The sequence below is a fragment of the Ammodytes marinus genome (genome assembly GCF_949987685.1).
Source record: "Ammodytes marinus genome assembly, chromosome: 21".
Classification (NCBI taxonomy): Eukaryota; Metazoa; Chordata; class Actinopteri; order Uranoscopiformes; family Ammodytidae; genus Ammodytes; species Ammodytes marinus.
Genome location: NC_137225.1, coordinates 17,506,156 through 17,521,236, shown reverse-complemented (window position 1 = coordinate 17,521,236; position 15,081 = coordinate 17,506,156). Strand labels below are relative to the sequence as shown.

The 15,081-nt window shown below is 40.8% G+C and overlaps 1 protein-coding gene across 2 annotated transcripts in view; it reads right to left on the bottom strand.

Moving 5' to 3' along the window:
- Positions 1 to 15,081, bottom strand: part of dnajb6b (DnaJ heat shock protein family (Hsp40) member B6b) — a 23,806-nt gene continuing 8,725 nt past the window's right edge. The window contains exons 3-10 of one of the 2 annotated variants that reach the window (XM_080050209.1): positions 14,652 to 14,761; positions 13,706 to 13,780; positions 13,325 to 13,429; positions 9,903 to 10,040; positions 9,623 to 9,806; positions 8,595 to 8,665; positions 2,470 to 2,631; positions 1 to 966 (exon numbers count right to left, since the gene is read on the bottom strand). In XM_080050209.1, coding sequence (XP_079906335.1) covers positions 857 to 966; positions 2,470 to 2,631; positions 8,595 to 8,665; positions 9,623 to 9,806; positions 9,903 to 10,040; positions 13,325 to 13,429; positions 13,706 to 13,780; positions 14,652 to 14,761 — 955 coding nt within the window. In that variant the 3' untranslated portion in view covers positions 1 to 856. Of the gene's footprint in view, positions 967 to 2,469; positions 2,632 to 8,594; positions 8,666 to 9,622; positions 9,807 to 9,902; positions 10,041 to 13,324; positions 13,432 to 13,705; positions 13,781 to 14,651; positions 14,762 to 15,081 lie in introns of both variants that reach the window. The other variant, XM_080050210.1, reaches the window with a different exon arrangement.

Here is a 15,081-nt window from a genome sequence, read left to right as displayed (position 1 = left end):
TTTCTTACAGTAATCATGAGAACGCGTCAAGGATGAATCACATGAGGGGAACCATGTTTAAGAAACCCTCTACAAAAAAAACACCCATGGAAGGTTACCGTGTTTCTGAATCCACTCAGTACAAAGACAACATACTGACATTGGGAGGGGTTAATAGCTATTCTTCACCCCTTGGGAGTAGTGCTTAAAGAGTGTTACTTCCAGGGAGTTGATAGTCACTTTTCATGTATGATGGAGGAGTGAGGAATCTATCTATCTATTTCTGTTACAAAAAATACTCTTGCTCAATGCTTTTATTCTGTTTTACTCTCAGATTATGCAGATGTCTCTCCTGGTCTCTATACTATTAAAAAAAAGCTTCCACAGAACAGGTTGACCTTTGCTGACTTATTACTGCAAGTCATTTTCACGCTTAAACACAAACTCGGCTGCTACCGTAATTCTCCTGGCACACTCATTCACAAGCACACTTTCCTGGAAAAACGTGCAACGTAAAAACCAGAAACAAAGTCCAATCATAGGAGACGAATTGAGGTTCTGAATGCTCACTGTACACCGCTAGGGCCCACCCACAATAAATACAGCTACAGCAAGAAGCTTTATCTCAAAAAAATAAAATAAAAAAGAAAGTATATCGGACAAAACAAAACATGGAAGTGAGGTCTCTGCAGGCTACCGTTGGGCTGATAATAGCAGGCAGAGGTTAGGTTCTGCACTGCAGCAGTGGGGTTGTTGGGCCTCCCATACATAGCAAGGATGAACTAATGCCACGTATGATTGATGGCACTTGCCTGCCATATATAAATATATATTTCTATGTATGTATGTATGTGTGTGTGTTTGTGTGTGGGGGCGTTTAAAAAAAGGTGCCGAATCCTGCATACCGAGGAAAGAGCCGAGGAGCCCTTTTCTTTTTGGACTCAGCGTCCTTTGGCCAATGTTTCTTCCTCTTGGTGTCCGTGTGTCCTGTAAAACAATAAGAAACATTAGTCTAAAGTAGCTAACCAGCTTATTTGGGTATCAATCTCTCGGCAAGAAAGCAAATAGGCCTAATTTCCTAAATGTTCATATTTATTTGATAAAGGCAGGAGTCTATTTCCCTAGCAATAAACAGCCTTTCATGTTTGGTTGTGACCGTCCTTGTGTGCTATTATGTCCATCTAATCAACATGCATCTATCATAGTTTGGTTGTGTTTGGTGGTTGTCCCATTCCCCTTAATATTGGGGTATAACCTGTAAAGATTTTACATTGATTTCACTGCTATTCTTTTGGTTATGATGCTTTTGTAAACTCATAATTTATTTGTTGACCCTCAACTCCCATGAAGTGTCTAAAAAGTAAATGCAGTAGGATAAAACAAAAGCCATAAATAAAAATTACTTCAGATTTTATTTTACAGAAGTAATATTCAACTCTTCATTTAATAAACGCAACGTCAGGGATCTTTCCTGTTAGTTACTTTGACTACATTTGTGTTTGTTGCTGCTCATTGGCAGTTATTTATTTGGGTTATGAGGCTGTTGTGAGTTGTTTTATTTTACCAAATATCTCACAGATTTAGCTGTTAGTTGGATTACTGTTGTGTACTGAAATGTCATTATGTCTTTTGTAACATATGTTAAAGGTAGTTTCCTTTTTTTGGTCTAGTGTTTTTTTCTCTTTCGTTTAAAAAAAAATAAGAAAATATTTTCTTTTTGGTAAAGCAAAATTCTACGTTCTGTGTGGTTTACAAGACAATATTCCTTTGATATTCTGAGAAGGAAAATGTTCAATAAAAACATACTTGAAGCTAATAACTTTTATTTATGTTATTGTGGTCCATATGGCCTGCACCTAATTCCCAATGGCAACCAAAATGTTGTCCTTATTAATGATTTGTATCTTAAAAGCCTTTTAGTAAACCATTAATTAAGTATTAATATAGCTATTTGTTACAGGTTGTAAACACTTTCTAAAAAGAGTGAATTGGTAGAAAGTGCTGCAGGTTTATCCACACACTTTCAGCCGGCAATCATTTTTAAAAACACACTCTCTGGATGAGTAGTTGGTGTCATTATCTCAGAAAGAGAATTAGGGCCTTTGTCCGCTTCCCAGCAGGCAACATGCGCGGGTAAACTAAAGGTTCTCCTTTAACAAACAAAGCTGCTCCTATAAAACATTCAGCGACTGCGTGTTGCAGATAATTGCTCTGCTTTGTGTTGCAACTTCCTGACCCCGCCAAAGGAAAACAGGGGGGCGACCTCTGACCTCTGGAGCGTAGAACAGAGTTGGCCTAATGAACACCTCTGTCCTCCGTGTTTACACGTGCCAATCAAACACGCCACTCTCCGTCGTGGGGGCCCTTTGTTTTGCGGCCGTCACACACAAAAGCAGAGCAATTAGCTGCGCTTATCAAGACTCCAAACTCTTTAAAGGAGAGCTCTGGTGGATGCTGGTAATTAATCAGGAGGAGGGTTAGTGGGCGGACCTCTCGTTAGTCCCAGGCTCTGGAAGCCGCCATGTTCCTCCTCCTCCTCTGACGGGTTGTGGGCGGAGTTTCTCAGGTAGCGCTGGTGAGAGCTGAAACCAGGAAGTGTGTTGGGTCTGCGCCGACGGAAATCTTCCTCAGCGGGCTCTTCGGCTGCAACGTCTGTAGGCATGGGCAGAGCAGAGCAGGAATAACATGAATCACACCTAAAACCCCCTCTATCCAAGCTGTCTGGGTGGATGGCCTGAGGTGTTCAAACCAACATTAAATCTGTTCACTCTCTCCATCTCTGTTCTCTATCTCTCTCTCTCTGTCTCTCTATCTCTGTTTTTGAATTTCAGCCTACCATACCGACATGAGATGTGCAGTGAGAAAAATGTCAACTGAAAGGAAAAACATATTACCTTGTGACGCCCTTGGCAGTGTGTGAATGCAAACAGATACACACATCTATTAAGGCAAGTTGAGCACAAGTGCAAAAAAAAATAAAAAATTAAGGGCATATTGATGTAGCCAACAAAGATGATATAAAAACAAGATGTTCAAAGAGTCCCCAGGGTGACGCACACCACCTCTTTCCTTTTCAAATGCCCGACCATATATTTCATCTCCCTGACTTTATTGTGATTAGTCATGTAAATAAAATGAGATTTGGTTATTCTTTTCTCTCGGTCATTTACATTTATATTGAATTAGTGGCGGGCAGGGTGTGTAGAGGGTGTCTGTGGTGGTGGGGGGACTTATTATGCTGCGAGATTACAGGCAGATCTCATCGCCATTGTGTTGTGTAATTAAGGCAGTGGAGAGGAGAAGAAAAGGGGGCCAGATGCTCGCCATACCGAACCTGGTCCCATTTAGAGGAGGATCTACAGCAGCATTTCACAAATCTGCCGGCACAGTGTGTAAAGTAATAGTCTGGCCTTAAACAACGTGAGAAGTCATTAGAGATTTGTTTGACACATTGCTGTGTGTACCTGTGGGATCATGAACAACCTTGATGAAAAGAAAGAGAAAAGTAATTTGAATCATTTATGTAGAAAGTAGCCCACATATATGATTGTGGCTGTAGTGAAAAACTATCCTTGGACGTGTTTTTCTGTGCTTTATGTGAGAAAGATGCACATTTAAAAAGGGGGGGAGGGCTCCTTTTCAATGCTTTCAGGATGAGGCGGAGGGTTGGTTTTACCAGAGACACACACATCACTGTTTCAATTCTACTTGAATAGGCATCTTATTACAGCAGGACCTCCACTCTGAACCCAAGTCTGTTTCATTGTCACAAAAGCTTTTTGAGCATATTAAGGTAGAACATTGGGATTCGTTCTCGCCCTATATCCTTTATATTCTCGCAGACAGGCGATTTGTGTCACTTGGATTTCTGCAAATCAGCTTTTAAAGCTAAAAAACACTCCAGCGTTGACCCCTGGAGAGGAGAGACCAGAGCCCAATGGAGAAATGGGACAATTGGTGGATTTACTCTCGAGTGTGCCCTCTACTCGTTCTCAATCCAGGCTTTGGAAGAAAAAAAATAACAACTAATCCCAACCTGCATTCGTCTGGTGATCCTATCGAGTTGAGGTTGACAGCTGGATTAAGCCAACACATGTGTGCGACTCGGAGCTTGTGTGCTTTGTTCAAGCATCCTTTAGCTCCTGAGGATCAATATTTGCACCTTTTTGTAGGGGGTTACCTGGTTGACTATCGAGCCCCATAGTCCACCATAAACAAATTCATTTTTAACAAAAGCAAAATATCAAAGACAGATGATGATAGAAATATATCTAAATGTTCATAAAGGCAGTCTTTCAATATTCTGAACTTGATTTAAAAGAAGCAGAGTAATGCTTTTATTTGCAGCTATATTTTCCCAAGAGTGTCTGACATTTGTCTTAACAATACTGTGTGCATCTGTAAATCTATCCGATACACACTGAATGTAGTTCAGCAGCCAAAAGCAGCCTCACTTGCAGCATCCTAAACTAAATCACTGTAACTCTACATGACTATACAACTATAACCGTGGGCCAGATTATTTTAAAAACAGTCCAGTCCACCATGTGGTTGGGTGCTGCTGTTGTGACTTTACTTCAGAGAGCATATATAGATAGGCTACAGTATGTGTCCTTGTTCAGACACACGGCCAAAGACAGGCTGGCAGCTTATCTTCGCCATCATTCATAAAGTGGACGGCGGCTCCGGGGCCCATTCAATTTTTCTCGCTAAGCTGTCAAGCAGACAAGGTGCAGGGAGGGAGCGGAGCGAGGGTGCTGGGTGGGTGGTAGGGTGTTGGGAGGTTAAAACCGGATGCTGCTCTGTCAACAGGAAGCCATCTCTTATAAAATAGGGGGGAACAGGAAATTACACAGTGTTGTGTGTCTTACAGGAATGGACGCCAGAGAAGAGGCTGCAGGACTTTTTAACTCGAACAAGAACTACACAGGCAATCTAATCATGACCAATTAAAACATATGATATCACTTCAAGTATGAATTATTTAATTGAGATGCATGTTCATGTGAGTAGGCTATGGCACGTGTTGCTCCACGTATCCTCTCCATACATGTCTGGTTTCCTCAATATTTGTTTTTCCTGTCATAGACATTATCTTTCAGCCATATGTCGTCATGCTGTGTTTTTTGTATACAAAGAGTGACATCTAGTGGCTACATGAGGGTCTAACTTCAGATTCATGTCTGGTAAATAGCAATTCTTCTTTTCTCTTGCAAATAATTAGTCTAATTCATTTAGAACTAACATTCGACTACAACTAAAGACTAATGATTTTACTTAGGATAGGCCTACATTGTTTCATGGAATTTACACGTTTTCTAAAGCAGTGAGGCTAGGGGCCCTATACCCCTACATGGAGTCAGAGAGATGAAGTGGGTCTGAGATGATTGCCCAGGTAGGGGAAAAAAATCTTGACAAAAATAATAAGCTAAGCTTTCTATTTCCCCTGTCAAAATAGTGTAGTTGTATATCACCAGCTTTTTTTTAAAATGATTCAGATAAAATAATAGTTATCAACAGCAGTTTGAACTAATTGAGGCAATTAAAATATCAACCTCATTCTCGGGGTCATAACTTAAATCTGAACACACAGACATCATAAATCTAGCCTACATGCTTTCTGATTCAGCGTCACTCACTCCCAGAGGTAAACCTATCCTTGTCTCCGACGTCCAATAGCCTAAGCTCCTAGTTCCTATTTATAAAAGTTGAGAAATAATAATCACGTTTAAGGGTTTTCTTTAGTATCAAAGTAAATCTGTGATTCTATATCGATATATCTTTGCAAAAGTGTACTCGGTGTACTTGTAATGGTGTTAATTTGCCAAAATGTAGGCTAAACAAATAGGCTATCTAGGCCAAAAAAGAAAAAACGGGGCTCAAATTGTAACGCACATATAGCCTAAGCAAACTGACTGACTCGAAGGCCTCTACATGTATAGCCTGCATCCTGTTTAAAGTCCCCAAATGATGTGAACTTCAGTTCCTTATAAATAGGCTAACACAAGTGCCAAAATGCGTTGTTATTATTAGCATATAGGCCTACTAGGCTATAACTTGTGGTAGATTAGATAAACTAGGCTACTGATCCAGGAGAGGGCGCTATTGCACAATAAATAGTATTACTAGTGTAAGAATTAAAATGTAATTCTTTTAACGTGAATTTTCTTTTAACAGCCTGCAGAAAGTTAAATAGGCTATTGGTCAAAAGATGAAAATAAGACAGCTATAATTGTGTGGATCATAAGATGAAGCTCCTAAAATGTTTAAGATATTGCCTTTTTTGTCATTGCTATACTGCTAGTTGATGTAGTTATCCCTATGTGCATTTAAATATAATTGATTGTATCATCACTTTTACAGACGGATTGAGATAGAGAACGAAATCATGCAGGACATTTAAGAAGAGATTGGCGCAGGGTTGCAGTGTCACCTAGCAACAAGACTGCGCAGGCGCAAATGCCTCTTCAATCAGCACTGTGGTGAAGTAGACATTGAAAGGAAATAAACAAGAGCCGTAGTGGTAGTCATGGCCTTCACAGCACCAGCACACCCACACGGGCAACACTCTGTAAAATTCAAGAATGTTGAATTAATCACGATTTATCAGTCACAGACTAAAAGGTCTCATCCTGCCCCTCTTCTGTTTCCACACTCCTGACTTGTCTCTCTGAAAAACATGCAGTGAGGCTTGTGTAAATAAACTAGCCCAGAGCGCATTCCTCAAGAAACACACACTCTCTTCTCTGTACACAGTGACCTCGGAGCACAGCTGCAATCATACGCACCACTCAATTTGAATTTGAATCCTCGAAGCTATCATTCTTATGTTTAATGGGACATAGTGTTAGTACCAACAAACAAGAAGACCTTTATCCACTCAAGTTATATACTATCTATGGTTGAATACAAATTAAGGATTTTCCCAGCTAGAAGAGGGTTGTTTTGCAGATAAATTGGGTCTCTAGTTAGTCTCAGTGTCTCTGTAGAGCCCAGGTTCTGTTTCAGGGCGTATTCAAAAGAGGTGCACTATCAGCACTTTAACAAGCTCATAAATATGTCCGGATGGGAGGGGTGTAAAGAGAAATGAGGGAGCCCGGGGAAATGGGTGTCACACCTGGTGCGCAGAGGTGAAAAATACCTACCACACATTAAGAAAGAACACACCTTGTTATCTTTTCTGAAAAAATAAGGCCAGGGTTTCCTTTTGACATCTCAGAAGAACAATGAACTGGTTGGTTTTTAGTAAAAGCGTCCATGACCATGCCCTAAAATGAGTCACCTAAACTGAGACGGATTAGTAGGTTAAAATAATGGCAGCAGCTGTGGTTTTCTTTTATTGCAGTTTTGTGTGAAGCAGGTTTAAGATGTGGTCAGGCAAAAGCACACACACACAAGCACACGCGCACACGCGCGCACACACACACACACACACACACACACACACACACACACACACACACACACACACACACACACACACACACACACACACACACACACACACACACACACACACACACACACACACACACACACACACACACACACACACACACACACACACACACACACACACACACACACACACACACACACACACACACACACACACACACACACACACACACACACACAGGAGTGAGAGAGCCAGTAAAAAAGTCACTCAAGCAAAAAGAAGAAACATCACACAAGACACCAGGTGACTGCGGCAACTTTTTCAACGACATTCCACAAGATGGAAGTTTATTGACCAAATCTGAACTCTTTATTTGGCTTTCCTCTTTTTTTTTTTTTTTTTTTTTTTTTTTACAAAGAATGAGAAGTCCCCTGTCTGTCCGGTACCAGCGTTAGGCATTGTGCGGTCTAGGTTCATGGTTTGACTTGCTGACAAGTGTTAACTACAAAGCAGCCTCCTGGAATCAGCAAACCATGCACAAACAAATGAAACACACTGTGGTTACTTTTAAAATACACAAACAAATGTGGTAGTAATAAAATAAAATGCACATTATAATTGTTAATTTATTAATTTTCTATGTCATTCATATTACACACACAAGTGAACATGGCAACAGTTAACAGGTTAGCGAGGTGAAGTTCAAGTTAAAATACATAAGGGCAAAGTGGTTAAGCTCTTTCACATGTTTTCATTCACATGTTAAATTGGTCAAATGAAAAATGAGCAAAAATGGCATGAGTAAGTCTAAATGTACAGCTTCTTGTATTCCTGCCACAATAAGAAAGACAATATCCACCCCAAAGGAAATGTTATACATCACGTACCCCAGTTTTGCTCATTAGGCAGAAATAAAAAAGTACAATTCAGTAATTGTAGTAAACAAACAAACAAAAGAAAGATTTCCAGCAAGGTGTTCCCCAATAGTAATGCAATAAATACAAATATAAAAATACTGAGAACGTCTCTCTCGCCTCCTTTGCAGCTAAAGCTAAAATGAGAAAATTGTTCTTTGGGAATGAGATGCAGGAGGACAGAGAGAGGAGGGACCAACCGGCGGTGGCAAACAGTCACTGGGTTAGTTTTGCCTCGTGTGTTGATCAATTGTTGTGGCGAGATAATTACTTGTTATCCAGTCTTAGGAGCTGCTCCTTACCATTAACTGTAAGGGATTTTAACTGACCGTCCTCCTCCACTTCCACTCGCTCCTGGCCGTTCTCCACGATCCTGGAACAAACACGATAAGGGCAGGAAATGCTATTCAGAGATAAGGAAGTCTGGCTGATACATTTAGAATTAGCTTGACATTTTTCTTTCAAAGAGTTAGATGAGAAGATAGATACCACACGCATGTCTTTATGATCAATAAAGAGCTATAGCTAGCAGACAATAAGCTTAAACTGTATGAAAAGTGTAGTGCCACAACCACAGGCTGCAGTGATACTGGAAGTTATGTGCTGGGCTTCTTAACAGCATGTAGTAAATTCCTGAAGTCTTGTTGTGACTGTAAAGGCTGTTACATACTCCGCGAGAAGAAAGAACAAAGTTCTCGGTGACAGAGCTGAGAGAAGAAAATGACGTCATTTTCTTCTCTCAGCTCTTGTTTAGCTGTTCTCGCAGCTTGTTCTCGACACATCACCCGGGCCGAACTTTCTTCTCGCAGCTTGTCCGAGAACTATTGTGTGATTGGTCAGTCTGAAGTCAATGAGGAAAGCGAAGTGAAATCAGCTGGCGCTACTGAGTCAATTACCATGGTAACAATGCCGCGGTGAGTAGTTAGGCAGTTGAGTTCTCGTGAAGTATGTAATGTCAGACCAGAAAGAACTTCTCGCAGCTCTGTCACCGAGAACTTTGTTCTTTCTTCTCGCGGAGTATGTAACAGCCTTAAGGGTAATGCCAGACTACCAGGAGAGACTCACTCTCCAAGTTACTGAATCCACTCAAGAAACAGTCCTGCAACAACCATTGTTAAAACACAACACGGCATTTTAACACTTTAACTTCAGTTTAAGTGGATAAAGCAACACTAGCACTTCTCTCCCGTGTCTAGTCTTTATGCTAAGCTAAGCGAACTGGCTCATAGCTGTAGCTAGAGTGGTATCCATCTTACTCTAAAGCAAGGCAGCAAATAGGTGTATTTCACAAAAAAGGTTGAAATATTCCTTTAAAAGCATTGGTAAGTACCGTTTTGTGGTAATTTTTCTGCCATTGATGAACTTGGTGGAGGTCGACACAGATCTGAAGTTACCCATTCCTCCTCCGCCTCCTCCTCCTCCTCCTCCTCCACTGCCGCCGCCACCAAACGACGAAGAGGAGAACTGAGTGAACCCTCCTCCGCCCATGTCTCCAAATGAGTTACTAAAGCCTACTAAAGAGCACACATCCACAAACAAAACTCAGTTCAGATAGAAAATCATCATGAAATAATGATGAGTCCAGAACATGTTGGGATGGACGTATGTACCTGAATCAAACCCTGAGTAGCTGTTACCAAACGCTGGGAAGCTCCCGAAACCAAAGAGCGATCCACCCATCCTGCCTCGGCTTGCGCCTCTCTGGCGACTGCGACCTTGTCCAAAGAAATCATCAAAGGGGTCATCAGCTGGGGAGGGAAACATAGAATAAATTAGAGATTTGTGACGAGAAACATTTTAAGCAAAGTTCATTTTGAGTTGCAGTTCTTAAAAAATATATAATCCTGCAATAATGAATTAATTGTTTTGGTCACTTGGGAACAGCAGCAACAAACTTTTAACACACTGAAATGACTTTTATGTTGATATGAAGAATTTTCTTAAGTTTTTGCATATTCAGCAGATACGGAGCAAACATTTTTATCCAGAGTATTGGGCCAAAACAATGAGCTGAAAGCGCTTCAACACTCTGTAAATCTAAGTGGAACTACAGATTCGGATGAAAACTTTTTATTATAGTTTTTTTTCAGTATGACAATGAGCGACCCCTCTCACATAACAGCATCCATCTTTAATATAAAAATATTAATTGGAGCAGAATTAAGGCTGTTTTGAGGACCTGATTTAAAAGAAAAGCTGCAGTGGCCGTCAGAGGTTTAGTTTGTAGTTTTTGGAACAGTCTCAGCCTTAAACCACTCATTCTCATCCAAAAGCCCTGCGGACTTGCTACTAATTACACACTGCCAATCTGGGTCACCCCAACAGGATAAGGCTGGATCACTGGCACCAATTGCTGAAAGAAGACTCCTCCTTCAACCTTGAATATATTGAGGCAGTGACAAGAAAGCTCCACTTGTTCCTTCTGACAGAAAGCTTAAAATAAAAGTATCACCTGACCACTGTTGAAACTGCATTACTGTCTATTTGCCTAAGGAGACATTAGAGGAGACAGCTCGGCTCTCATGAAGCTGTACGACAGCAGACATCAGTTGAAGAAAGATGAGATTTAAAGGCTGAGAAAACTGCTTCAAACACTGGATTTGAGTCTTGTCTATCAGAGTACACGAATAGACAAGTGAGTGAAAAGTTAAGGCTCTCACAGTTGGCGCTGAGAGAATTTCAAAAAATACCTGTCAAACTCAAAGACTGAGATTATATCAGTGAAGAATGTGCCACACCTATATAAGCACTGTTAGTGGGTTTTCAAATTGTGCATGTACACTATAAAGTGGTAAGGCTGAGGAAAACGTAATCCGATAGCTACAAGCTATACAAAAAGGAACTAACCCTTTTATATTTCTGCAGTTTGCGGCTAAAAGTTTCTTAAAACAGTCTGCTGGTTTCTCCAGCTTGTCTATTTGAGAAATGAGTGGGTGCTGTTCTTGGCAGACAACTAAGAACTCGTCACCATGTGATTCTGTATTTGTCTCAACAGCGCAACCTCCCCCCCACCCCACCCCCACCCCCCACACACACACACCACCCCCAGTCTGCTGGCCACTGAGGTGGGTGAGTGACAGATCCACAGGACCAGCTGCTGCTCAGCGAGACAAGCTGCTGGACAGGGTTTAAAAAACACATATCTGAACCCTCTTTATCTGGCTGCCATCTTGGGGAAAGTCAGGAAAACCAAATCGGTTCTTTACATAAATCTATCTATCCAGGGAAGAACACTTAATATAGAGCCGAGATAAACTTGACAAGATGGATATTGTTTTCACATATCCTGTTGCGCGCCGTTCAAGCACAATAAAGTTAGTCCCCAGTCAAAATAGAACTTGACTGCGCGACGGTGCAGACAGCTTTACGGTTTGGCTTTTTTTAAACAGTCCTTGTGTACTGAAAAGAGTAAACAGCAACAGCTGCACTTCCCTACTTCTTCTTATCCATGTTAAGAAATGCAACAGTAACACATGTCAGGGTATTAAAGGCAGTTTATTACACAATCTGATAAGATGATTTGACTTTCCTTCCAAGTTCTAATTCAGTACCCATCCCCCTTTCAGCGCAACCTCTAATAACTGCTATATTAGATTACAGTTTTTCAATAACTCCATGATGAACACCCACACTTGAGTGCTGGGATAGTACCACGTTTTACATGTGCTCCAACACATGGAGACACACAGGGCGGACACGGACACGGACACACACACACACACACACACACACACACACACACACACACACACACACACACACACACACACACACACACACACACACACACACACACACACACACACACACACACACACACACACACACACACACACACACACACACACACACACACACACACACACACACACACACACACACACACACACACACAGTTATTACATCTGCTTTTGTTTTAATACGGAAGCTATTTTTGAAAGCATTCCAGTTGAGTGAAGTAGAAGCACAAATCCATCCTCCGCCTGCGTCTGAACTCCATATTTAGAGCTACACGGGGTGAACTGCACATGCCTTCTAATCAGCCTTTTGCTGAACCACAGACAACCCAGGACAGGGACTCAACTCCTACAACTGAACTACACAACTACTGACAATCAACTACCAGGCACCAAGAGGTGCTGTCATGACAAATGAACAGCCACTGTCCAACAGTACATTACCTTAGCCAGTAGTACAACAGCTTTCAAGGGTTACTGTATACATAAAAACCAACAAGCTGCCAATCAGTTTGCTTTTCTGAGGGTAAATAGAGAGAAGAGGTAGACGAAAGAGATTAGTATGTGACAAGAATATTAAGAGGCTGCTTTGAAACCAATAGGTAAAAAGTGGATGCAAAATGATGTCCACAGCTGTCACAAATGGGTAAAAATGATGGCGTGAAACATATAAATTAAGATGTAGGGCTGCCAATAACAACTACATTCATTCTTCAGTGTAAAACCCAATTATTTTCAAATTTTTCAAGAAAAAATATCTTCAATTTTACTAAAACAGGAAGATGGATTACATTAAGAGCTCTAAACCCTGGTTAATAGATGAAGACTGCATGAACTGGGGTCAACATCCGTGTATTCCAACATGTGACATTGAGTGGCGGATGCCCTCCCGAGGTGAACAGCGCTTAGTTTATTGGAGATGCATAATATAGTGCTGTGGGGGATTAGCACCGGGCTTTGCAGAAGGATTCCTGTGTCTAATGCTCTGTCTCCCACGTTTCCACACAGCGGGGGCTGCTCGCGGACAGCTAACCATCAAACTAATGAGGAAATATGAAATATCAATGTTTAATATTGTTTAAATCCAACAGGACATTCTCTTTTCTCTCCTGTCTCTCTTGAGGCTTTCCAGGTGATCTGTTTATATTTCTGACCAGATAAAAAAGTATGCAGTTATAAATAGCCGTTGAGTGTTCCCCACTCTCAGACTCTCTTCAGTCCCTGTTTTCTTCCCGCTCTTTAAAAAAAAACAAGAAATCCTATCAGTGCCTCTGCAAAACACATTATGGACTCACCGAAAAAATCTGCAAATGGATCTCTGCCGCCAAAGAATTCCCTGAAAACGTCGTCGGGATTACGGAATGTGAAGCCGCCACCGCCAAAGTGATTGTAATGGCCTCCTGCGAAAAACAATGAACAAGAATAAAGCCCACAAACAATACAGCTATTTATCACAAGCAGAATTATCACAAGAAAGAATACCAATGCAGTACCACGCTGCTGCTGTACTAAATATGGATGAATAAACGTTAATACGTTAATACTAATGACTGAATGTTCACAGAGACTCAAATCAAAGCCTTCATTTAATCTCCTCATGTTTAACCATCTGCATATCACAACTGAAGTCATATTAATCTTCTCCATGACACTGATATAAATAGTCATCTCCTTACCTCCTCCTCCTCCTCCTCCTCCTCCCGATGAAAGGCCTTCTTTGCCATATCGGTCATAAGTATTCCTTTTGTTTTCTGTTGCGGGAAGAGTAGAATTTAGACAATATAAAAAAGGTAGAGACAATTAAAACACACCAAGAGAAATAGAACAGTCCAGTTTTAGAATGTTTGCAACATTTCCACATCACATCACATGGGTTTTATACATTTAATGCTTCTGTTTCACAATAGGAATTTGGATTTATTTGCTGGGAACACAAACTGTACAAAGCTCCTGTTTATACAGTAGGCGAAAACAAAACTAAAAGATATCAGTAGTGGACACAAAACTGAGAACTGAGAAGCGTTTGGGACATCAGATAACAAACAGAAAGTAAAACCTACACCCTCAAGTACATACAGTCACTGCGACTAATAAATAAAAAAGTTCAAGGCTTCTACTGTTTTCTCCAACCTACATCTGAATCCCAGACTGTCCACTCTAACATAAACAGTATTGTTCTGGTAATTACTTCCTAAGTGGAGACGAAGGAAGCATGACAGTAGAAATGTTCAACCTGCTTTGCACATTTGATGCATGAAATTAAATTAATTAAATTGACATGCATTTCAAGTTTGAATGAATTGCCCAACAGTTTGGTCAACATGTTTTATAATCAGGTAATTCTGGATTTAAAGCAGAATTTTACTACAAGAAAAGTATCTATAGGACTGCATGTGTTAACACATCTCGGGCTACTTTTGTTAAAAAAAAAACTAAAGAAAAAACAGGCTTCTTGTCGGAAACCATGATAGGAGGATATTTGTAGTTCTTAACCTAAATATATCACACTGGTACATAATGGAAACAATATATTAAACACCCTTCTTAGACGTTCATTAAAACATGAGTGTCCATATACTCAGCCCTAAAACATATTTGTCTCCCTTTGCACAACAAGCTTACCATCTGAGAGCACTTCATATGCCTCTGACAGCTCTTTGAACTTTTTCTCTGCTTCATCCTTGTTGTCTGGGTTCTTGTCTGGATGCCACTTCAATGCCAGTTTTCTGTAACTGAGACACAAATACCATACACTTCAAATACAGACAAATACATGAAAACAGAGACAAACATCTGTATCTCATATACGGCAGATATTGTGCGGGTGATGAGTCAGTTCTTAAAACAGAAAGGTGAGGTGGAAAATGCGCATGTATGTACAACAGATCCCCTATCGGAAACACATATCTACATGCAAGTCTTTTTTTAGAGTGGCAACCATGCCTACACCAAACACACACAAACACCCACCACACACACACACACACACACACACACAAACACACAGTCCTTCTCTCCACCCACCCAAGCAGAAATAACAAAGACAGCCTGA